The sequence below is a fragment of the Stegostoma tigrinum genome, chromosome 5 (genome assembly GCF_030684315.1).
Source record: "Stegostoma tigrinum isolate sSteTig4 chromosome 5, sSteTig4.hap1, whole genome shotgun sequence".
Classification (NCBI taxonomy): Eukaryota; Metazoa; Chordata; class Chondrichthyes; order Orectolobiformes; family Stegostomatidae; genus Stegostoma; species Stegostoma tigrinum.
The window spans coordinates 96,400,840-96,426,241 of record NC_081358.1 but is presented as its reverse complement, the minus strand read 5'-3'; the positions used below and the strand labels follow the sequence as shown (position 1 = coordinate 96,426,241).

At 40.8% G+C, this 25,402-nt stretch overlaps 1 protein-coding gene across 2 annotated transcripts in view; it reads right to left on the bottom strand.

Moving 5' to 3' along the window:
- Positions 1 to 25,402, bottom strand: part of pth1r (parathyroid hormone 1 receptor) — a 120,331-nt gene that overhangs the window by 17,840 nt on the left and 77,089 nt on the right. For both annotated transcript variants that reach the window (XM_059646372.1, XM_059646373.1), the window contains exons 4-10: positions 23,959 to 24,083; positions 17,038 to 17,132; positions 12,286 to 12,475; positions 10,476 to 10,629; positions 7,152 to 7,212; positions 2,953 to 3,019; positions 2,733 to 2,827 (exon numbers count right to left, since the gene is read on the bottom strand). In XM_059646372.1, the coding sequence (XP_059502355.1) occupies positions 2,733 to 2,827; positions 2,953 to 3,019; positions 7,152 to 7,212; positions 10,476 to 10,629; positions 12,286 to 12,475; positions 17,038 to 17,132; positions 23,959 to 24,083 (787 nt within the window). The remainder of the gene's footprint in view (positions 1 to 2,732; positions 2,828 to 2,952; positions 3,020 to 7,151; positions 7,213 to 10,475; positions 10,630 to 12,285; positions 12,476 to 17,037; positions 17,133 to 23,958; positions 24,084 to 25,402) is intronic.

The window sequence follows — 25,402 nt, the reverse complement described above, 5'->3', positions numbered from 1 at the left end:
AGCCTGTCGGTGTTCATGTGCTCTTGTTGTTGGTTTCCTTCCTGTTTGTTTGATGTGGTGTTTCTCTCAGTCTCTGCAGGGGATTTTGTCAATGACATTGGTCCTGTCCATGGCAGGGAGTGGGTCTTTAGTTTGGGTGAGTAGGGTTGACATGGGCTTGTGTGCCACTCTGATGCCCAGCGGTTTTAGGGGTTGTGTGGTGAGTTCCGACGTGTTCCTGATGTAGGGTAGGGTGATGAGTGTGTCGGGGCTTGTAGAATCTTTCTGCTGCTGTTCTTGTAGGCAGATTCTGACCCAGTTCTTTGGATATCCATTATCCTTGAACACTTGGAAGAAATATTCTTCTTCCTCCTGGCGTAGCTTCCTGCTGCTGCAGTGTGTTGTTGCCCTTTTGAATAGTGTTCGCACGCAGCTTCATTTGAGAGTGCTGGGATGGTTACTGTTGAAGTTCAATACCTGGTCTGTGTGTGTGGCTTTTCTGTGTACTTTCGTTAGCACTTCCCCATTTGTCTCACGCTCTACCATGGCATCCGGGAATCGGAGTTATTTGTTTTTCTCCACCTTTCTGGTGAATTTTATTCCAGTAAGGGTGTTGTTTATGAGTTTGTGTGTCTCTTCTGATTTGGTCTGTTTAACGAAGACAAAGGTGTCATCCACGTAGCGCCTCCATAGTTTAGGTTGGATTTGTGGAAGGGCAATACTTTCCAGTCTTTGCATCACCGCTTCTGCTATGAGTCCGGAGATAGGTAATCCCACGGGTGTCCCGTTCATTTGCTTGTATGTTTGGTCGTTGAATGATAATGGTAATGATAAATGACGCACACAACCAGCTCCACAAATACAACTGTGATATTACGCGCCAAAAAACATTATTACAGGAACGAGCCATTAACATCAGCCAACAGACTACAACAGCCAAGAAAAGACAGACCCTGCAAGACAAGCTAGCCACACTTACCCACAAAATCAACAAGAACAGAACATACACAAAGATAAGAAACCTCTCCGACAGGAAACTGACAGACATGGAAAAAGCCGTTCTCACCTGGGGACTGAACTACAACTACAGAGATACCAGCAAAACGAAATTCCTAGCTTCACTGGAAGCCACACTCAAGACCAACAATATCAATGAAGAAACACAACAAACTATAAGACAGACAGTAGTCCCGAAACTAACAAGAAGGAGTGAACTCAATTCCTTTAACACACGGGAAAGACAATCCCTGGACAGATTAAAGATGGACAAGAACATCACTATACTACCTGCAGACAAAGGGCATGTGACAGTGGTAATGAATAAAAGGGACTACATCTCCAAAGCACAAGCACTGCTCGTCAACGAGAACACATACTGACCAGTAGAGACTGACCCAACACCGTGACTAGGCAACAAAATCCTCTACACACTACAAAGCCTTAAACAAATAGGACAGATCAACAAAACAGACTTCTTAAAAATGAAACCTGGAGGAATCAACACATCCCAATTCCACGGCCTCCCTAAAGTGCACAAGCCCGAAGTCCCCCTCAGACCCATAGTCTCCCTACCAGGCACTCCATCGCACAGACTAGCCAGAGAACTACAAAGAAGACTCAGGCACCTAGTCAACAAATTACCCCACTCCATCCACTCAGCCCAAGAATTCCTCAACTCCATCAAAAACATAAAGATAGAGGACAAAGAGACCATAATATCGTTTGGTGTCACTGCCCTATTCACATCAATGGACATACCACTAGCAAGGGAAACAAGACAGTACTGTTTGAACAAGAACATGACACCAACGAAACCATCTCCAACGGCAACATGCTCAAACTATTGGATCTATGCCTGACCACCCACCTCACCTTCACTTAAAGATGCCAAGTGGGAAATCTGTAGGCTAAGATGGTAAGGACAAGGTGTGAGAAATTTGAGTCAATGTGCCACACCGCCTAAATATTCTTCAATTCTTCTATTAGTAGGTCACCTAGGTTTGGTACTTCCGGAAGGATCCCAGAGAGGTCAAAGAGAATGGGGAGATATGCCCATGTTGCAATCACATTGTCATCAGTGAATTTATATATAAACTGGAACTCTGTTAAAAATGTAAAATAACTTTCTTTGTCCTTATGACAGATACAAAAGTAGGTTACATGTAGAAGGACTGCCAAAAGGAAATGTGAGGGAGGAGCATGTGTGGTTGGATCTATTGGGGAAACCGTCCCTTTTGACTCTCATCAAATATTTTGGGAATAAGTACAGCAGAGGTGAGTTATAGAATAAGGATTGTATTTAGAACATAGAACATAGAACATAGAACAGTACAGCACAGAACAGGCCCTTCAGCCCACAATGTTGTGCCTAATGGAGGCAAACAGCTGGAGAGCCAATGCAACTCATTTGGTGAAAACCCACTGGATTACTCCCAAACAGGCAATTGGGCAACAGTGAGTCATTGCCTGGCACTATAAGTCTCAGCCCCCACAAGATCTGCCAGCCAATCAGAGGCCAGCAGCTCTTCTTTGCTCAGTAGCACAACTGAGAGGCTGTGGATGGAACCCTTAACGCACCCACAGAGGCTTGCTCGGAAGAAGACCACACAAATAATGGCAGGAGATGGCCATGATGCAGAAGGCTATTGTCATCACAACAAAACCACTGCGGCCATTTCCACTCCAGACAGTCACTTGATCTCTTTATAGACAAGCCTGCTTCATCTGAAACAACCATGCAGCCAATGGCTTACCGGTACTGCTGTCGGGTATCACATCTTCCAGCATTGGTCTCCCTTAGCTTTGTGGCTAAAACGCGAATAATGTTAATGAAAAGCATGAAGTTAACCTGGAAGGAGAAAGAAAATGCATTCTTATGAATTAAGTGCATTTACAAGGTTATTGTGTGGGATGGGATGTAACATATGGAATCAATCTCAGATTGGGGAGGAGAGGGGTTTTTTGCTATCTTACCAATATTGCTGCCAAAATGGGTAGTTGATAAATCAGCTTTAAATTCCCAGCACTTAAGTCCCAACACCTATAAAAAGAGCAAGAAGACAGAGTGAGTTATATATGTAACAGTTTATTTCCATTATGCACTAAATATTTTAGGTAACAGACTGGAAAGGGAGAAATAAACATACTTTTAGATAGCTTCTATAATGATCTCAGACTGAGGTCTGCACTGAATGTTTTGTTTAAAGGAATCCATGATTTAAACATTGTTAAAAGGAGACATCTAGTTAAAACCTTTCATCCTGTACTCATTAGAAAGAAACCTGATTTGCAAAAAGCACACCAGTTTACACAACATGGGAAGAGGGTGCTGGTTTGTTCACCATCATTGATTTGGAGATGCAGCAGGAACAATTTAACATCAATCTTAGTTGTCAGACCAATCTGGCAGATTCTGATTGGTCAAGATGTTACCTTTAGAAATGCAGAAGAGATCGGCATTCCCCACGCCAGCCTCAAACAGTCAATGAGACTGGTCGCTTGAGATAGTCTGCCAGACATTCACCAGCCCATGTGTGTAGCACTGCATGGAAACCGCACTGAAACTCATAAGGAATTACTCATTTGCGTGGGAGGTAAAACATCTTGTCGACTAGATGGAAGCATTCTGTTAGATGTGAAAACCATGAATTTCAGTGCCTGAATAATGCTGGGAATGTAGGCAGTAATTCTCAATGACTGACAGACCATATGAAACATACCCCAATGACCATTCAGTGCTTAACCAGGTCCACAAGACTCAGAACACCATTTCCAACATTAGATGCATCCTGCTACAGGCCAACATTTATTGTGTAATAGTCAGGCCTGTGCGGTAGCTAATTTAAGGCTTTCAATCAGGTTCGCAGTGTGCAGCTTTTATATACACCAGATGTTACAATTATTAACACACAGAAACCTATTTAATCAAGCCAAGGGGAATTTGTATACACATTGCACCTTTTACATTGTGAAAAATGGGGTCATGGATACTACCAGTACAGACAACAAGCAAAACAAACGTCATCTACAAAATACCTTGCAAGAACTGTGACAAACACTACATTGGACAAACAGGCAGAAAGCTAGCCACCAGGATACATGAACATCAACTAGCCACAAAACGACATGATCCACTATCACTAGTATCCTTACATACAGATGAGGAAGGACACCACTTTGATTGGGACAACACATCTATCCTAGGACAAGCCAAACAGAGACACTCACGAGAATTCCTAGAAGCATGGCATTCCAACCGGAACTCCACCAATAAACACATTGATTTGGAGCCAATCTACCATCCTCTGAGAAAAAGAACAGGAAATGACATCACCAACCCAAGGAAACCTAAACAGATAAATAGAAAGCGGGACATAACACCTTCACCAGAGGCTCACTGATGATGTTACCTAGAATGGTGACGAAACGTCTGAAAACTAACCTTCCAGCTCAGCGAGCAAACTCACATCCAGAACCTCAACCTGAGCTACAAATCTTCTCAAAACTCACTACCAGTGTCCCATGTGATAAGGTGACTGCGCAAAGTCCACCCACCCAGAAACAACTAAGATTGACAGCATTGACAGCTATTAGTTCCTGCTCTGTGTCCAAGATACAACCAAACAGTACTATCTTCTTATGCTCTATAAGTTCATGTCCTTCTTACCAAGCTGGTTACTTGCTGACTCATCTCGATAAGCGTAAGACAAAAAGCTTGTACTTTGTGAGTGCTTTTACCAATGTTTAATGTTCTAGAATAGTTGTGATTTCCTGCACACTGCACATCAGGAAGGATATCTTGTTCTTTGAAGGCATGCAGTCGAGACTCACCAGAGCAAATTTCAGAGCCAAGTGGTAGCCATCTCATTGTTAATGGGAACTGCAGATGCTGGAGAATTCCAAGATAATAAAATGTGAGGCTGGATGAACACAGCAGGCCAAGCAGCATCTCAGGAGCACAAAAGCTGACGTTTCGGGCCTAGACCCTTCATCAGAGAGGGGTATGGGGAGAGGGAACAGGAATAAATAGGGAGAGAGGGGAAGGCGGACCGAAGATGGAGAGTAAAGAAGATAGGTGGAGAGAGTGTAGGTGGGGAGGTAGGGAGGGGATAGGTCGGTCCAGGGAAGACAGACAGGTCAGGTGCTGAGGAAGGTGATGTGGCTGTGGTACCTGGTTTGCTTCAGGACATGGTCGAGCAGTTTCAAGGCCGAAGAGATTACAAGAGAGTTGCAATGGGAGAGAGATTCCCTGAGGTTGGTCCGGAGGGAGGAGGGTAACTTCTTCAGGTTAGGCATCCCTGGAAGAGGCTTCGCAGTGAGGTTAAAATAGTATCAGAGATAATGGGAACTGCAGATGCTGGAGAATTCCAAGATAATAAAATGTGAGGCTGGATGAACACAGCAGGCCAAGCAGCAGCTCAGGAGCACAAAAGCTGACGTTTCGGGCCTAGACCCTTCATCAGAGAGGGGGATGGGGAGAGGGAACTGGAATAAATAGGGAGAGAGGGGGAGGCGGACCGAAGATGGAGAGTAAAGAAGATAGGTGGAGAGAGTGTAGGTGGGGAGGTAGGGAGGGGATAGGTCGGTCCAGGGAAGACGGACAGGTCTCAGCACCTGACCTGTCCGTCTTCCCTGGACCGACCTATCCCCTCCCTACCTCCCCACCTACACTCTCTCCACCTATCTTCTTTACTCTCTGATACTATTTTAACCTCACTGCGAAGCCTCTTCCAGGGATGCCTAACCTGAAGAAGTTACCCTCCTCCCTCCGGACCAACCTCAGGGAATCTCTCTCCCATTGCAACTCTCTTGTAATCTCTTCGGCCTTGAAACTGCTCGACCATGTCCTGAAGCAAACCAGGTACCACAGCCACATCACCTTCCTCAGCACCTGACCTGTCCGTCTTCCCTGGACCGACCTATCCCCTCCCTACCTCCCCACCTACACTCTCTCCACCAATCTTCTTTACTCTCCATCTTCGGTCCGCCTCCCCCTCTCTCCCTATTTATTCCAGTTCCCTCTCCCCATCCCCCTCTCTGATGAAGGGTCTAGGCCCGAAACGTCAGCTTTTGTGCTCCTGAGATGCTGCTTGGCCTGCTGTGTTCATCCAGCCTCACATTTTATTATCTTGGCCATCTCATTGTTGAAGGATTTGGAGGTGGTTTGTCTGCCTCTTAGTCTGTAACGTGCTGTATTGTTCATGTCTCTCCACAAGTGAAGGATGGATTTCTACTGAGGCCCCAGCAGTGGAGTTTGGCTGCACAGAGGCTTTGGCTTGTCCTGATCATTTTTATCCAGGTCTATCATGAATAACTTTTTCATGACTTCCCATGCTTCCTACACCTTGTTCTGCTGGTTGATCTTAAGCAGGAGGGCAGCTTCACATACACCAAGTTGGAAGCAGGCCGAAGATAGGTGGAATTGATCATCATGGAATAAGACCATAAGACATCAGAATGGAAGAAAGGCCATTCTGCCCATCGAGTCCACTCCACCATTTAATCATGGCTGATAGGCATTTCAACACCACTTCCCTGCACTCTCCCTATAGCTCTTGATTCCTTGTGAAGGTGCAGAAAGTAAGATGCAGCATTGATGGTCGAAGCAAGATTGTGGGGTTTCTTCTTTTAACATGATAAAAGCTTAAGTTGAAAGGATAGCTTGGAAAATCTTAGTTTGTATTCACATGAGATCAGAAGAGCTGTGTAAAATAATAAAATGATAAGTAGGGTAGATGCAGAGTAAGTGTTTTGTCTGGCACAGGAATTCAGATTGTGAACACAATCTTAATAGGACTGAAAGAAAGAAGAATTTTCTTTACACAGAGTGGAGAACTGAACCATTTTCCCCCAAATAGCACAGGATGTTGGGTCAATTCAAATTTTCAAGACTTCACCATAGATTTGTGTTAGGCTGGGAAGATAACCGGAGTTGAGGTACAGATCAACAGATTTAACTAAGTGTAGGAACTGGTTTGAAAGGCTGAATGGTTTATTCCATACCTAAATCCCTATGTAAGGGATCAAAAAACACACAACAGGGCAGGCTATATGCAATACATGGAATTGTCATAAATGGCACCTTTTTCAGTTTTTCATATTTGTATGTACTTTCTCTTATCAAAAGTTTCCAGTAAGGTTCTCGATTTAAAAGGTTAATCTATCATACATACTGTGTATCTGCCAGCGTCGCCCTCACGCTTGCCCATGCTGCCACAAATACAGCAGGAACACCTACAGATGAAACAGAGTCCAAAAAAAATCACAATGAACAATTAAATTTCTGTTCATAGAGCCTTTTCCCTTGATTTCCTTCATTCAGTGTCAGCTATGACTTCCTGGCATCGTTCTCAGCTCAGAATCTTATCCCAGAGACTTGAGTAGACAATATAGGATGGTATTTCAATGTGGTACTGAAGAAATGGTGCCCTGTAAGAGGTACCACCTTTCAGCTGAGATGTTACCTACTGTATTTTTACGTCTTCATGATACACCAATTAAGTAATTTGAACAGCAATCACTGTTGTAATGTAGCAAACACAGCAACCAAATGCAGCATAGCAACAGCCAACAGAAAGCAATGACCCAATTGCCTGTTTTTGGTGATGGAGGCTGGGAGAGAATGATTAGAGAATTCCCCTGTAGTTCTTCAAATAGTACCACTACCTGACAAGGAGGTTAGGGCTTTTAATTAATTTATCATCCCACAAGACTCCTTGTGTGTGTGGAAAACCTTCTCAGTAATGTTTGGAATGTCAGTCTAGATTGTGTGCTCAGGCATCTAAATTTGAGCTTTCATCCATCAGCTTGTGATTCAGAGGTGGACCCCATTGGACACCATTGCTTTTATGTGTAGTTGCTGTAAGGAAAAGATTAGGTTATGATGAACTGAAATAAACTATCAACTCCAGAGGCCCAATTTTCCAAGACTCTTTCCATGTGAAATGCATAGCCTCTATAGTCTCTGTAGTTCAGCCCTGCTAGTGTTGCAAGCAACAGAGCAGAGTTACCTTGTTTACATATTTCTGGCACTAGCAGCTGATGTCAGGATGGGTACGATATTGTGATCTCCAGGAAAAGAAGCAGAAACATGAGGCAATAAGAAACTGTTCAGAGTGGGGAGCATGACCAGCTCAAAACAATAATGAAATGTCACCATCAGTTCCAATTACAGAATCACAAAGTCACAAAATTGTAATGGTGCAGAAGGAAGCTGTTCGCGTCTTGCCAACTGTCTGAGCATTTTAGCTCAGTGTCAATCTCCAGCCCTTTCCCTGTAACTCTGAACATCGATTCTATATAATTAATTATTCAACCACCTCTTAACAAAGACTTCAATTCTGTGAGAGATTAGACAAGCTGTATTTTCTTTCCGTGGGTTTAACAAGTGTTTAAGATTTCAATTTTATAATCATAGATTTAAGATTACATGTAAAAGTAGCTGAGTGGAGATGAAAAGAGTATTTCTTTTCACAGACTTCTCTCATAATTGTAGGCACAGCCTGAAAGAATATTCATGTCAATTTCATCATGACCTACATATTTACAGATTTACTGACCACTGTGACTCTCTCCCTCCCCAACATCAGCATTTATATCAGTCACGATGTGTTCAGTTCTGGACAGGACACATTAAGAAAAATGCCACAGTCTTTGACAGGATGTAGAAGAGAATTACTACCATAGTAACAGTGATGAGGAGCATCAATTATGTGGAGAGTGTAAAGAACTGGTGTAGCTCTCCTTAGAGCAGTGAGGGTTATGAGAGGATTTGATAGATATTTTCAGATTTGTGGAATATTCTAATAGAATAATTAAGGGAGAATTATTACCAATGACAGTAACTACAGATCAGAGATTTGAGGTAATTAGCAAATGAAAGCTTAAGGGAGGTGAGGACAATTTCTTTAATGCAATGAATTATTGTGATCTAGAATGCCCTGGCTTAAGGATAATAGAAGTAAATTAAATAACAACTTTGAAAAGTGATTTAGATAAATATACTGGGAATTAGTAGTGTAGCTATAGTTGGGCACTTACGTCAAGAACTAGTACAAGTACAATGGTCCATATGGTCTCAATCTGCCCTGAATGGTGGGGTGTACGGGGTTGTGGTTGGCTCATTAACCTACACAAACTTAGGAGGACCCTGTGGTATTTTAACTGGGACCTGAGGCAGACACTTTCTATAGTTTTCCAATCAAGCTGGAGACGGGCTTCAAACACAGATGACTCTCCAAGTCAAGTGAAAAGATTCCCTGCTTCGAGCCGGGAACGTGTCCCCTGCTACTCCAGAAGAATGCCATATAACCCAAAACATTTTCAAAAAATTCCAAACTCTAAAACTTACCTATTTTTTGGTGAGCCCTTTCCCACTGCTAGCACAACTCCAGAAAGCAAGGACTGTCTGCTCATCTCTAACAAGGTGATGAATGGCAAAATCAAGTGAAGTCCAGGAGAGCTCAGGGCTCAAACTTAGGCCTAAGGCTTAGGCGCAAGTTTCCCACCATTTTCTCCTACTTGAACAATCAGGCACCCGATCCAAATAAAACCTGCTGGAGGTTAGATCCAATTCCAATGATTTGATACATTATTTGCTCCTACACAATATAGCTGTTCATTAGTTATGCCCTAAGATAGGAATGTTCGTGTACTGTTACATCCTATGTCTGTGAATATGTCTCATGAGACCACAAACAAACAGTGTATTATGGAAATTTTAGCCCTCCATGCATAGCTTGAGAACATTTTGACACACCTCTGCTTGATGTCTCCCTGTTAATATTTGGTCATAGGCCTAGTATCTTAAGTATGGCAAAACATTTATAGACAGACTTTTTTGAGTCAGGAATGTATCGGATGTATGGAAATATTTCTCCCTATTTGGGTTTCAGAATGTAACTATGGAGAAACATTGAGAGAGTTTCTGTTTGCCTGGAGTGAAATAATCTTTCTAACCGCAGCACACACCTTACTGCCGAGCCCAGAGAGCTTTATGGGTAGTGAGCCACAGCACCTTGTTCACAAGTCCATTCCCATTTTACACACAATTTTACACCATGGTTGTGTGAGGAATGGATTCTGTAACATCTGAAAAGATTGGGCTATTCAGTGCCTAACAAGGACAAGCCAGAGTCTATTTAGCTAACTACTACAATGAAACAGACAGAGAGGAGACAAAAAAGAAACAGAGAGAGAGAGAGAGAGAGAGAGAGAGAGAGAGAGAGATATAGACAAAGTGGAAGAGGGAGCATGGCCACGCATAAGGGACAGAGAGTGATAGAGACAAAGGCAGCAACAAATAGATGTAGCGAGAAACAAAGGCAATGGGACAGCTAGGGGCTGCAGACATAAATACAGAAATGGAAAGATAGACTGAGAGAGTAAACATCCAAAATATTTGAGATAGCTGTCAAAGAGATGGATAGACAGAAAAATAATGAGACAGACAGAGGCCAGATAGAGGAAAAAGTAGTTTTTTTAAAAAAATTTCTTACCCCAACCTATTAAGGTGAAGCCCCAAAGATACTTTTTATCAGAGAAAAAAGTCATGAAGATGAGGCTATGCAGATAGAGACCTTCCACCAGGATCCAGTAGTAATTAGTAGCCAAGAAGTAAAGGAAAATGGTGACAGCCACCTTGCAGCCAATCTGGAAGACAGTCAGGAGAAACATCAAAACAACTATCGATCAGACAAACAGATTAACAAATAGCTGAGCATAACCAATAAATCCTCACAAGGTGCAGGAAGCATGATCCTTGATTTTTTTTTCCGACAAGAGGCCGATAAATTTTTGTTAGGTAAGGAAATCTATGTTTATCAGGGGTGGATAATGGAATTCAAAATACAAACAGATCAGCCATGAACTTACTAAAGAGCAGAGCAGGCTTGAACATCTGAATGATATACTTCTGATTCTATTTTATATGTTCACATCAAAGATTTATGCAATGCGAGTATGTGACTTTGTGGCTGAATATCAGATTTAATTATGGCTTTCACTATTAATGCTGTAATGTAGCTCACTCTTCTCTTGTTTGTGCTATGTCTGGGCAGGCATTCCTGGGTGTCTGATGAGGGAAAGGCTTCATGATACCATTGAATGATAGATAAAACTCAATAGGCTGAATGGCCTACTTCTTTTGCATTTTATGGTGAAATGCTGTTAGTCCTCCTGCAGAGCACTCAGACAGCCAGACCTCATTTAACTTTTATTTTCAATGCAGTTAACTAACAACTACACCAAGCCAAAATGACATATGCTATAATTGGAATATAATTCCATTGAGAGACTGTTTCTGTAATCTCTTCCAATGCAACAATGTTTGTGTTTTGAATGGTCTTGATTACTCCATCAGGTAAATGATGGAGTAATGCCAATTTGGTATGCTGCGCGCCTCATGGCAACAGGCAGATCACGAACTTCCACCCATCACATGCAAGGACAACATCGACCACATTTTAGCCCATAGTGGGTGAAACTAATTTATAACGAATGAACTTTGATAGGGTACTAAACAGAAATGGTATTTGTGAAATTGGAGAGAAACAATGAATATGAAACGAGAGAATAATTATGGGTGTGAAATTGGAGTTTAATGATGGGTGTGGAACTAGAGTCTAATGCTCAGTGTGGAACGCAAGAGTTTTTATGAGTGAGGAGTTGGAAACTATTGTATCAGTGATAATGGGAACTGCAGATGCTGGAGAACCCAAGATAATAAAATTTGAGGCTGGATGAACACAGCAGGCCCAGCAGCATCTCAGGAGCACAAAAGCTGACGTTTCGGGCCTAGACCCTTCATCAGAGATCTAGGCCCGAAACGTCAGCTTTTGTGCTCCTGAGATGCTGCTGGGCCTGCTGTGTTCATCCAGCCTCACATTTTATTAAGTTGGAAACTATTGATAAGTTGAGCCTTTAGACCTCCAATTCTCCTAATCTTTTATGTACAGAAGGGACGAGAACTAGGGAAATCAGTTTCAACATAGAATGGAGATGAGGAGGAATTTATTCCCTCAGAAAACTATTGGGTTGGAATTTTCTCCTACAGCAGTGGAGGCAGGGACATTAAATATATTCAAGCCTGAGTTGGATAGATGTTGAATTGATAACTAAGGTTTTAGAGGAATAGAAAGAGTTACAATCACAATAAAATCAGACTGGTGGAGCAGGTTTAAGGGACCGCAGTCTGGATTGGTCTTATTTCTTATATATGAGAATTTGAAAGATATTCCAAAACAAAAGGATTAGAGGAATTACAGTTTAAATTTAAGCAGTACCTTTATTAAAAGAGGTGTTACTTACATACTGAGACTTGTCTTGGGATGGAGGTGCATCAGTTATAGATTTCAGATCCTCCAAGTTAACTCTTTCCAGATTTAAGAATGCAGTTTCTGAGTACAGCACTGCATCTTTCACAAAGATACTAATGGCTCGGAGCATAAAAGAGACAAAGAGATGGATGTGTATGTAGTTCCTGGTACAGTGTAGGCGCCTGTCAGGGAATGAAGAACAAGAGTTAGAGCATGTCAATTCATTCCCACAAAACCAGATACGTGCAGGAACCTAACCCATCACCATGCAGGAGCCAACAAATGCTGCCCATTCTCAACAAATAAAGACAACATATAATGTAACCTCCATGAACAGAGCCTCCTGTATGCAGATTCTTTATATTTCCCCGTATATGCAAAGTATCTTGCATTAATGTAAAACATTTCTGTTCTGCAAGATGTCACAAAATTCTTCAGAGCCAATGGACACAGATTATTTCCTGGGGTAAGAATACAACAAAGTGAAGAGAGCAGAAAGACCCAGCTGACATTAATCATTTTGTTTGACAATTGCTTGGTCAAATTGGCCAAGATGCAAGATGAGTTGCTTTTGTTTTCATCTTCAGAATGGTTGGGGAGTTGGTTAATTTATTTGACTAGACAGCTGGTTTGCAGTGCGGACCTAATGCTACAGCATGGTTTCAATTCTTGCACCAGCTGAGCTTACAATGAAGGAGTCTCAACTTCCCTTGCCTGAAGTATGGTGACCCTCAGGTTAAACCACCACCTCTTTAATGAAAGAGCAGGTATTTAGTCTAATAGGAGTACAGAAAACTAACCTTTATTTTCATTACAGTTAGCTAACAGCTACACCAGGCCAAAATGGCATATGCTATAATTGGAATATAATTTCATTGAGAGAGTGTTTCTGTAATCTCTTCCAATGCAACAATGTTTGTGTTTTGAATGGTCCTGATTACTGTTTTCTATAACTAAGTGCTAGTCATATCAAAAAACCAAATAGTTTAAGTCCCAATCCAGAGATGTCAGAATAAAATCTAGAAAGACTGGAGGGTTTGGGATGTAGGGAGATGCTGGACAGGCTGGGACCTTTTTGCCCTGGAATGTCAGACCGTGAGGGACTGACCTTATTGAGGCACATAAAATTATGAGGAGCACAAATAAGGTGATTGAACAAGGTCTTTTCTCCTGGGGTAGGGGAGTCCAAAACTAGGTCTAAGGTGAGAGGGGAAATATTTAAAAAGGACCTGAGGGATAAGTTTATCACACAGAGGGTGATGTGTGTATTGAATAAGCTGCCAGAGTAAGCGATAGAGGCTGGTACAACTACAATATTTAAAAGGCATCTGGACAGGTACATGGATAGGAAAGGTTTACAAGCATAGGGACCAAATGCAGGAAAACGGGATGAGTTAAGCTTAGGAAATCTCATTGGCATGGACAAATAGGGCTGAAGAGTCTGTTTCTGTGCTGTATGACTCTATGTCTCTATTGACTTTAGTGAAGTGCTGATTCTGCTTTTTGCATTAAACTTGAAACTGATGAAGCCTAGACTGTCCTGTCATGTGAGAATAAATGATTCCATGATATTATTTTGAAGAATAGCATCAGGTATCTGCCCAATGTCCTAGCATTTACCCCTCAACCAAAGTTTGATCTGGGCTTTAACGGTATATAAACCATGACTCAGTTATTAGCACGTTCCTGTCTGAGTCAGGAGCACATGGGTTTAAGTCCTAATGCAAGAATTCAGTGTCTAAAACAAGCTGACAATCCAATGGATTAGAGGAAGTGCTGCAATGGCAGAGCTGTCATCTTTGGGACAGAACATAAATGCAGGCCCATGTAAAAGATCCAATGGCATGAGTATTTTGAGTAAGAGCTGGTGAGTATCATGTTCTTACCTGTCCCTCATTAAAATCAATAAACAGATTATCTGGTTATTATCACTGTTCTTCAGAAGAATTATGGTGTGCACAAATTGCCTAACAGACCTAATTAAGTAACTATAAAATGCTTTAAGATGTTCTGCGCTGTACATACTACACAAGTATTCCTTGGATTGCCCTCTTGTCTCAAAATTAAAACATTGTTTCTTATTCCAGGATTTGAACCTCTAATCTAGATTGATACCTCATGACAGATCGCTAGGCTGTGAGTAGTACTATCTCCCAGGTGAGCTACCAAACCTACATTGTTACATGAATGGTGTTACATTTTACATCAAAATGGAACAAGGTTATTATGACAGCTAACACAAACTTCCTCAAAGATCACCGAGAAACAAATCAAATCAGATTAAATAGATGAAGGGTCTAGGCCCGAAACGTCAGCTTTTGTGCTCCTGAGATGCTGCCGGGCCTGCTGTGTTCATCCAGCCTCACATTTTATTATCTCAGATTAAATAGATATTCTTCTCATTTTCTGTATCAGGTACAACATTGCTGCCAATTTTGCCTCCGGAACTAAATAGTTGCCATGCAAAGTAATTCATTGGCAGTGAAGTGTTTGGTATGTAATCACCATGATTTCCATCGACTCAAATGCAAGTTTTTCCTTTTGAAATAAAAACAGTATCTTGACCTCAGTCATTCTTACTGGTTACCTGCTCCTGCCGTTGTTCACTCCTGTCTAAACTAAGGCATATGGTGCCAAATTTTCCTAGCATCTGATTGACATCAGCATGGCGAGTTATAGAGGCCTAGAGCACAGAGAAAGGTCCTACGGCCCATCATGTCTTCACCTGTCAAAACTAACCACCTAACTATTCTAATTGCATTTTCCAGCACTTGGCTCATAGCCTTGTGTGCCTTGATGTCACAAGTGCATATCTAAATACTTCTCAACTATTAGGAGGGTTTCTGCCCAACAGGCAGTCCTTTCAGATTCCCATCACCTTCTGGATGAAAAAGATTTTCCTCCCATCCTCTAAACCTCCTTCTCAGTAGCTTAAATCTATGCTGTCTGGTCATTGATCCCTTTATCAAGAGGAAAGACTTCTTCCTGTCTTCCTTATCTGTATCCCTCATAATTTTATCTGTCTTAATCATGTTCCCTCTCCATCTTCTCTAGTCTAAGGAAAACAACCCCAGTCTGTCCAACCTCTCTTCATAACTAAAACTTTCCAGGTCAGACAACATCCTGGTAAATTTCCTTCGCACCCTCCAGTGCAACCGCATTCCTCCTGTGATGTGGATTCCAGAACTACATACACTACTCCAGCTGTGGCCTAACAAGTGTTTTATATAGCTGCAGCACCACATCCCTTCTCTTAAACTCCCTGCCTTGACTAATAAAGGGAAGTATAACATATGCCATCTTAACCACTTCATCCATCTGTCCTGATACCCTAACAGATAGATGGGAGGATGTGGTGAGATAAGAAAAATGAGGTCGTTGATGTTGAGAAGAAAAAGGACAATTTCCCTTGGTATATTTGCATGCATTAACATCTCATAATTACTTACTCTCTCTTCATTAAATGCAATTCTCCTACACAACAGAGAGAAACTAGAGAGTGACAATTCCTGACATGACAGTCAGAGCAGGCGTCTGGCAGCTCCAGTTTGCCACAGTTTTCATCTCACACATTTGAACAGTATACCTCAGGCTATTTTCTTGCTTCCTTAGCACACATACATTTTACACCTTTCTTGCATTTTTCCACTTTGCATCGTCATTCCAAACTTACAGGCTCATGGTAGTTCTGTCTTACCTTGCCTTTTAGCACAGACACAAAGTCAGGCAACTTGTCATGGTTGTCAGCAGTGATCAGTCAAATGGGTTGGCATGGTGCTAACACAATACTCCATCAACAACACACCTACGGAATTTGCCAGCAGTTTACACAGCAAATGCAGTATGTCCTTCAACCAAGTGGCCATGTGTTATTTAATAAGGGGAGTAATCCTCAATTAAGTCAAGGAGGGCTTCAATCAAAGAGCAGCATCTGACCTCAGTCAGGCACCTTGAGCGTGCTTAGTCAGTGCCAGTCACTTCTAATCATCACAGTTCAGAGTGTGGGTCACTGTCAGTCCTGCAGTTCCACTGCAAACACTTGAGTGATTTGTGGTACATCCTTTCTGACGAAGGGTCACTGGACTCAAAACATTTGTTCTGCTTTCCCTCCACAGATGCTGCCAGATCTGCTAAGTTTCTCCAGCAATTTCTGTTCTTGTGCATTTTACAGAGAGGCTGTTGAACATATTTTGATCCCAATCATTGTTGCTTCAAACGGCATTGAAATTATAGCATGAATATCATCAAGGTAAGTCATGACGGACAGCAATTTAAAATACACCCCCTTAAAGGTACATGTCATCAGTCATTACATCCAGATTCTGGGAGAGGCAAAATAAACTAAAAAAATTCTGGTGCTTTAAAAGAGAAAGAATTCAAAGTTCTCAGACAACGAAAGGTAAACCAGGACATTGCTGACTATCTGTGCATGGTCTCTTAATCGGTTAATTTTTTTTTGTGATGATATCTTGGCTAAGAATCAGTCTAGCTTTCTATTGAAGGCATGAAGCTATTAAGGAATTAAGTGTCATAGCTCAATATCTACATGGCTTCCTGTCAGTTATCTTTTTATTTGAGTAGCTTCAGAATTTTAAAACTTTGCATAAGACATAGGGAAAGTAGATAGCGCAAGGTTATAGACTAGCACATAATGGTGTTAAGCCCTTCCCTCCCACTGCAATTCCCTTTTTTATCAAATGAGATCTGATTAATTCTGTTCGATGAATCAGATGATACTCTTTACCTGAAGTAGCCCAGGATAATAACTGCCACAGTTAGTGAGCATAAGGAAACGGAATATCCCACGGTGTAAATGAGGTACAGACGATCAAAGATGTCCTGCAAGAAAGTAATGAGATATCATAGATTGTGGTTAACCTTGGCCAGAAGTCACAAGTAATGCAGAGAGTTGCTGTCAACACCATGTCACAGTAATTGAATGAATGGCAGCTTGCACTATGAGTGAACTATGTGTGGGCGAACAGCACTGGAGAACAATCTTGAAATCCCTGAGATAGATAAAAGTGTGTCCTGTCCATCACAGACAAAGTAAAACTATAGGACAGTGATTTTTTTTCAATATACAGAACGAATGCATACATCGCAACAACATACAGTCCTCTATTGGTTGCTTTCTGATTGTTTGTTGTTTTTTTCTGCATCTCAATCACTCCTTGATTTACAATCCTCGATCTTACCATATATACAAGATTCTGAATGAACTTTTGGATTCATAATCCCAAATTCCACAGTATGTACAGGACTTTGCAGAAAATAATAAGATGTTATATGTCGTTTTTACAAGACACAAGTCTGCAGACAGAATCAACATGACATTTTTTTAAGGCATCCTTTAATGGGATGTGAATGTCATTGATAAGGGCCAGCAATAATTTTCCATTCCCTCAAAGCCCTTCAAATCATCATCTTGGTGGAGGGCAGTTTGGAGTCAATTATAAGACTGGGCCTTGAGACGTGCTAAGGCCAAACCAAGTGAGATAGCAAACTTTTCTCTTTAAAGGGCATTAGTGAACCAGATAGATTTATGATCTGTAGCTTTGTAATCATTATTGCTGAGGCTAGTTTTATGTTCTTGATTTATTAATTTTTAAAATTTTACCAATTGCTTTGGTGGGATTTGAATCTCTGTGCCTCGAGAATTATCCTGGGCTTCTAGATGACTAGTCCAGTAACATTATCACCACTCCACGATCCCCTAAGCTGACCAACTGACAGTTCACCCTATGAATGGAATGTGTGCAGAGGAAGGGATAGTTTCAAAGTTTTATTTTAACTCTACAATCACTTAGAAAGATAGGAATTTGCATCTATCATTGCAAAATGAGACATGAAGCAGTTTGCATTATAAAATACTCAAAAATACTACGCATTGAACCAACAAATGTCGTACAACAGAACATATTCCTTTTCAGTTCAGGCTTAGCATCTGCCTATTACCTAGCTCTTTCCAAATATTTCAATCTCTCCAAGGTTCATAATCCCAGATTTCATGGCAATTGCAGAACTTTGAGTAAACACCTAGATTTACAATTCCAGTTCCCACATTATATACTAGATTCTGAACTGACTCCTTGATTTATGGCTCATGAGTTGTCGTGCTATCATGCATCCATTTCTTACGTTACAACAATGAATTGCACTTCAAAGAGTTAATTGGCTGTAAAATACTTTGAGGAGTCCTGAAGTCAATATAATCACAACATGAGTACCAGTCTTTCCTTCTTTGTTTTGTCTTTTTCTTTTTTCCCTCCTTTCTTACTCCTAGATTCATAAAGGTGGATAAGGTTTGTTTAAGTGTCATGATCTTTATTTAATTAATATAAAACAATTGAAATTATTTAAACCCTCAACCTGTCAAAGATGTAAAGAAACAAGCTTTAGGTATCAGTTATACTTTAAAAGAAATCTTATGCTGGAGTACATTGGCTGATTGACAATCTGACGTAATTGAGACACGAAATTCTGTTATTGCAGTTTCAATATGTTTCATTGTTGAGATTACACAAGTACTACTGTTGCAACTGAACTCATGACGAAAACTCGGCTGAGTTTTGAAAACTGATTTCATTTCAGTGGGGGGAGGTTGAGATCACACTTATTTCATAGCATTGAGAAGCTAAACAAAGATTATCTACCTTTTGAAGTAGTTATTGAGCAGAAGATTGGGTTACAACAAGTTGACTATTTAATGACATATTTAATCAACATCAATGAGATATATTTTGCTTTATGAAGTTTGTATGAGTGACAGCTCATGTTAGAAGTGCATTTTCATTTTTATCTCAAGATGACTCCAGAGGTCAGCCCCCAGTTGATACTGGGGTCAGTGGCTATGGGGATGGCATGGGAGTATGAGGTGACATAAAAGCTGGCATGAGGGTGGGTGAGGAGTAAGAGGGCATAGAGAGTCAGTGAATCCAGAGTTGGCGAGGGAAAAAAGGATGAATTGTCTTTTGTAAAGCAAGACTCATGTCTCAGAGGAACAAAACTGGTTTTCTAAAAATCCTGCCTCAGCCTTTACTGCCTTCCATTAAATGACCAAACTGTCACTGAGGGAACAAGCTCAGCTCAATCACACCCCTGCACCAAATGACCCTGATCCTTCAATCAGAAATATTACATTGGAAGTTTTTTTCAATGGCAATATATTTGACAAGTCAGGAGATTCCCTAACTCGAGATTCCCAGCTCTATTGCGTTAATCCAGCCCATAATCTGAGGCTCACATGTTCTTATGCCTATGAATTGCCTCATAGAACAAGAACTTGACTTCTCTCAAGTCTCACAATAATCCACTAGATATTTCCCAGATCTGACGTGCTGCAGATAAACCTAAGAGCTGCTACTGTCATCAACCTGACCATCCCAGTGTAATGTTAGATTGGATTAGCTCCAATGTTTGTAATGGCTGTTAAAAAAAATCCATTTCCCCGATGTTGTCACTGTTGTGTTGAAATGTTTGGGATCCAACATTTTGCAACTACACCATTCAGTTAGAGAAGAAGAATCCAATTTGATTTGGTTGGACAGAAACATTACAAAAATGCATTAGCGGTTCAATATTGGAAAATCATCAACCAAGAGTTAAATGCAGATTGAAATGTATACATTGCTGTGAAGTGAAAAGAAAATGTGTCAAGGAATAGAGTTCAGTGAATAAACAGACTATCACTGAGCAAACATACTTTCTCAAAGATTTTTGTCTTGCAACTATTAACATAATTCACAGAATACCAATACAAGGGAGGGTACTGATTGTTTGACAATTGGTCTTTGATTAGTAGGGGATAATGCACCAATTAATGATGATTGACAGTTAACTGTCAGGCTTTGTTTAAGCATTTAATCACACAGGTTGACTCTGGTTTGTCAGTGTATTGCTCTGAGATTTGAATCAGTGAATGACTGCCACATTTTTATTGAATTAAAACATACACCAGAGTCAGAATCCACATTCCAAACAACAAATATTCTCCTCGCACAGAATACAAATATTGTTTTCCTCTTGAATTAGTATTCTTGCAAACTGATGAATGCAAGAAAGAAGCTTTGAAAAGAATCTATCCCTTTTTCAACATTGCTCAGTTCTGTACTGCCAAATGGCTACTGAATAAATACAAGAGAGCTATAAAGTTAAAAAATATGGTAAAGTTACAATCATCAATAATACAGAAAATTATGTGCAGTGTAGAAAGTGTTGTTGGGAGCTGGAAAGTGAGGGAAAAGGGCAGCAGGAACATCTTATCCCTGAATTCCCCAAAGTTGCATTGAGATGGATTTTATTATTTAGTCTTTCATGACTAGATATAGATGCCACTGACTAGGCCAACATTTGTTGCCCATCTTTAATTATCATTGAGAAAGTGATGGTTAGCCATTTTCTTGTATCACAGTAGTTCATGAGGCGTAGGTACACTCATAGTGCTTTCGGAGGGGAGCTCCAACATTTTGACACAGTGGCAGTGCATGAATGGTGATGCAGTCCTGAGTCAGGATGGTGTGCGGTTTAGAAGGAAACTTGCAGGTAATGGCGTTCCCATATATTGGCTTCCCTTTCATTTCTAGATTGTTGAGTATGCATGTCTTGATGGTGACTTAGATACACAACATCATTCTTTCATCATTAGCCGAGTCAAGGTTTGAACAACATTTAAACCTAACAACATTAGCAAGGTACCTTAATTACATGGAATTCAGCAGGTCCAGGAGAAAGTTCACTATCATCTCCTTGTGGGTGATAGGTACAGGCAGTGAATACCAGCCTTGCCAGCAACATTTATATCTCAAAAATAAATTACTGAAAGGAAATAAAAGGACTTTAATGACTATGACCAAGGACCAGTAAATAATACCAAATTAAATAACAATGGTCTTTGCAAGGACTCAAAATTTAAATATTTACTTTGAGAGTAGGGATGTGGCCAAACAATGGACTGTATTTTTTGAGAGACGAAGTTGTGGTAAGAGATACTGGGAAAATGTTACCAATATTTTTAGCAAATGGTGATGGAAACTGGAGGACATGAACAGTTTCTAAAGAGGAGTATAAGAAGGAATTGTTTGTAAAATGAATCGAGTAACTCAGGATGAATTTTATTATGCCCTGGTTCCATGGATTCAAGATGGTTGTAAGCAGTCAGGGTGGAGATACCAGGGTTTTCATCACAATTCTTCAACAGAATAGAATCCCTACAGTGTGGAAACAGGCCATTCAACCCAACAAGTACACATTAATTCTCCAAAGAGCATCACACCCAGACCCACCCCTTCACTATCCCTATAACCCTGCATTTCCCGTGGCTAACGCAGCTAGCCTGCACATCCCTGAACACTACAGGCAATTTAGCATGGACAATCCACCTAACCTGCACATCTTTGGACTGTGGAAGGAAACCGGAGCATCCAGAAGAAACCCACGCAGACATGAGGAGAAAATCCAAACTTCGAGCAGACAGTCACCTGATGCTGGAATTAAATCCAGATCCCTGCTGCAATGTGGCAGCAGGGCTAGCCATCGTGCTGCCCCTTAAACATACAATATGATGCGAGAGCATCTCTGATATAACATTTGTTCAAAAGAGATAAATTAGGCAAAGACAGACTAAACTCAGTTTGGAGTAAACTATTAGAATCTATACATGAAAACAAATTAGTCAGCATTTCAGAATCAGTTTGTTTACCAAGGGCAATCAGCACATCAAAGCATCAAGCTGCATTTTGCAAATTAGTAGAGGTTTTGTAAGTGAAAAAATGGTTGAAACAAACATATGTTGGCAAATTTTCACAAAGCTTTCATAAGATCTCACAAGTGTTTACAGTGTCAGAAGAAATGTAACACTTGATTAGATATGAACAAAGCACTAAATTAGAGTTAGTGAAGAGTGTTGTAAAAGAGCTCGGACTGACAAACGGTTTGATAAAATAGGAATGAACGTGTCAGGTTCAATCAGAGGGTTAGATAGGGTGGATAGGGTGGATAGGGAGAGCCTTTTTCCTAGGATGGTGACGGCAAGCACAAGGGGGCATAGCTTTAAATTGAGGGGTGAAAGATATAGGACAGATGTCAGAGGTAGTTTCTTTACTCAGAGAGTAGTAAGGGAATGGAATGCTTTGCCTGCAATGGTAGTAGATTCGCCAACTTTAGGTACATTAAGTCGTCATTGGATAAGCATATGGACATACATGGAATAGTGTAGGTTAGATGGGCTTGAGATCGGTATGACAGGTCGGCACAACATCGAGGGCCGAAGGGCCTGTACTGTGCTATCATGTTCTATGTTCTATGTTTAACTAAGTGTGAGGTTGCAAATTTTGGGATAAGGTAGTGAGAATATTTCCACTGGAATGGAGAAATGAGGGAATTTGAATTATTGGAGTAAAGAACCAAGACGTATATGTTGGATGAAAAGTATCTTTCTACTCAGTTTGGCTCTATATTATTTGCACCCCTGCATGTTTAAATTTATAATACCCACTGCTCAGAGAATTGGATTGGAGAAAAGGTAGTCATACAATCAGATTTCATAAAATGCTGAGCATTATGGAAGATAGGTGTGGCGAGGCTATTTTTCAGATGATAATGGACGTTTTCCTGGACCCGCTGTATTCCATATAATCAAGATACTTTGCTAATGTTGTTGGGTTTAATGTTGTTCAAACCTTGGCTCAGCTGTAATGAAAGAATGGTGTTGAACATCCAACTTCCAGACATGTAAGATCAGAGGCTTGAAGTAACTTTTATCCTGAACTTTAACAGAATGGAATACTCAGCAAAAATGTGAACTGCACAATTTATGAGATTATAGGATTAATTCAACTGTAGAAAGCCCTTCAGCCGATTTATTTCCACCTTTCCAAATTACCAACCCTAATCATCTGCCTACGACATCACTGGATCGCAGAAGTGTTATGGTGTTGGAGGAGGACATTCAGCCAACAGTGAATTTATGCTTGTTAGATGAGCAGCTCATGTAGTGCCAAACCCTCCCTTTTCCTCCACGCCCTTGCACATTATTTTCATCCATATAGTCATCCAATAGTCTCTTGAAAGTCTCAATTGAACCTGGGTCTACCACACCTCCAGACAGTATATTCCAAGCCCTAGCTACTCACACAGTTAAACATTGTCTTGCTGCTTCTGAAATTTGCTCAACACCTTAGACTCAACAGCCCTTCATGTTTCAGAGATAGTAGGAGCTGCAGATGCTGGAGAATCTGAGATAACAAGGTGTAGAGCTGGATGAACACAAAATGTTAACTCATCAAAGCTGCTTATCACCCTGTGTAGAAGGTGCATCCACTTTGGGTATGCAGCAGGCCTCAACTCAGAGCAATTTTCTGGGGACTGACAGCCCGATATGTTTTATTAGACCGGAAAAGCCTGTGGATACGGTTGTAGATGTATGGATGAGATGCTAACTCAATGCTGGATAGGAAGGTGAAAGTCCCATTGTATTGCTTGAAGAAGTACAGAAAGTTCTTCCTATCCTCTCAAAAAGGAAATGTACCCAGTTGTTATATCTTAATGCCATTTGTGGAAGTTGCTGTTTCAACCATAGTTGCTAAAAATAGTCACTGCAAATATTCCGAGACAACATAAAAATAAAGTTACATTGTGATAAAAATGATTTATGGGGTAAAGTCACCTTTTCTGCAACCTGGTTCATATGTGCTAGGTACCTGGCACATTCTGTGTAATTTGCCCATGTTCGGTTATTGCTTGGTGCAAGCTCCCAGCTCCCATTCACATTACATTGTCGATAAGCATGGCCTGGCAATAAAACACATGGAAAGTTAATGCCGAGCGCAGCTTCACTGATGCTGCCAGCTGCTCACTCAATAAGAGAGATTTTTGAGGCACAATTCAGTTTGAGGGATGCTCTTTTTGCTAAAAATGGCTTAAAACTGATAGCCAAAGCACAAGCTGCATGAACATTTAGAAGTTATTCTCCAGGATTTGATCCCAAGCCTAATAATATAGTCTCTCTCAAATAACAAAGGTGTTAACAGAAATGATGTGGATATTGAAGAGGAGGAGCAGGGAGGGGAAATAAATGGCTGTCTAATCAAAGGGAAGGGCAGGGTTTTAGAAAATGTTTGAAATATAGTCATAGCCCACTAGATGTAAGTTTCGTAATGTCAAATAATTTACTAAATCCCATTTCCAAAATGCATCCACGGTCTGTCAGAAAATCTACAATGGCCTAAGAATACTGAGTAGTATGATATCTCAGTAGTTACCACTGCTGCTTCACAGTACCAGAGGTTTGGGTTTGATTCCAGCCTTCGATAACTGCCTGCATGGAGTTTGCACATTGTCCCTATGACTGTAAAGGTTTCTGCCAGGTGCTCAGGTTTCCTCCTGCAGTCCACAGATGTGCAGGTTAAATGGATTGGCCATGCTCAATTGCCCAGTAGTGTCCAGAGATGTGCAGGCTAGGTGGATTGGCCATGGGAACTGTGGAGTAATGGGGTTGGTTGGGGTCTGGGTGGGATGCTTTTTGGAGGGTTGGTGCAGAAACAATGGGCCAAATGGACTCTCTCTGCACTGCAGGGATTCTATGATTCTATAAGGTTTATAGTGAGAATTAATCTCACTTGCACACCTCAAGTTAAAATAGCCCCAAGTTTGGTTTTCTATTCAAACAGTTCTGAGAATGCACTCGCCATGACCTCCTACAGGACAGTTTGGGGTGTAAATGCATAATTGAATGAAAATAGCTATTTTCCAATCCACCAGCTAACTTGCCGATCGTATCCAAGAGTTTTATTTATTTAGAATTAATATATTAAGACTTGAAAATCATTCCCACACTTAATATAAAATCAATATTATTCCCTGGAAGCCTTTCCTACAAAGTTATTAATTGAACGGAATTGAAATGGAAATTGCAGAGGCAATCACTATAACTTTTCAGTCTTCCTTCGACTCAGGGTGGTAGCAGCAGACTGAAGAATGGCAAGCGCTTGTACAAAAAAGAATGTAAGGTTAAGCTAAACAATTTTAGCCCAATCAGTTTGACTTTTGTGTTGGGAAAACATCTAGAAACAATAATTTTTCATAAAATTAATTTGGTAAAGTTGGTCAGC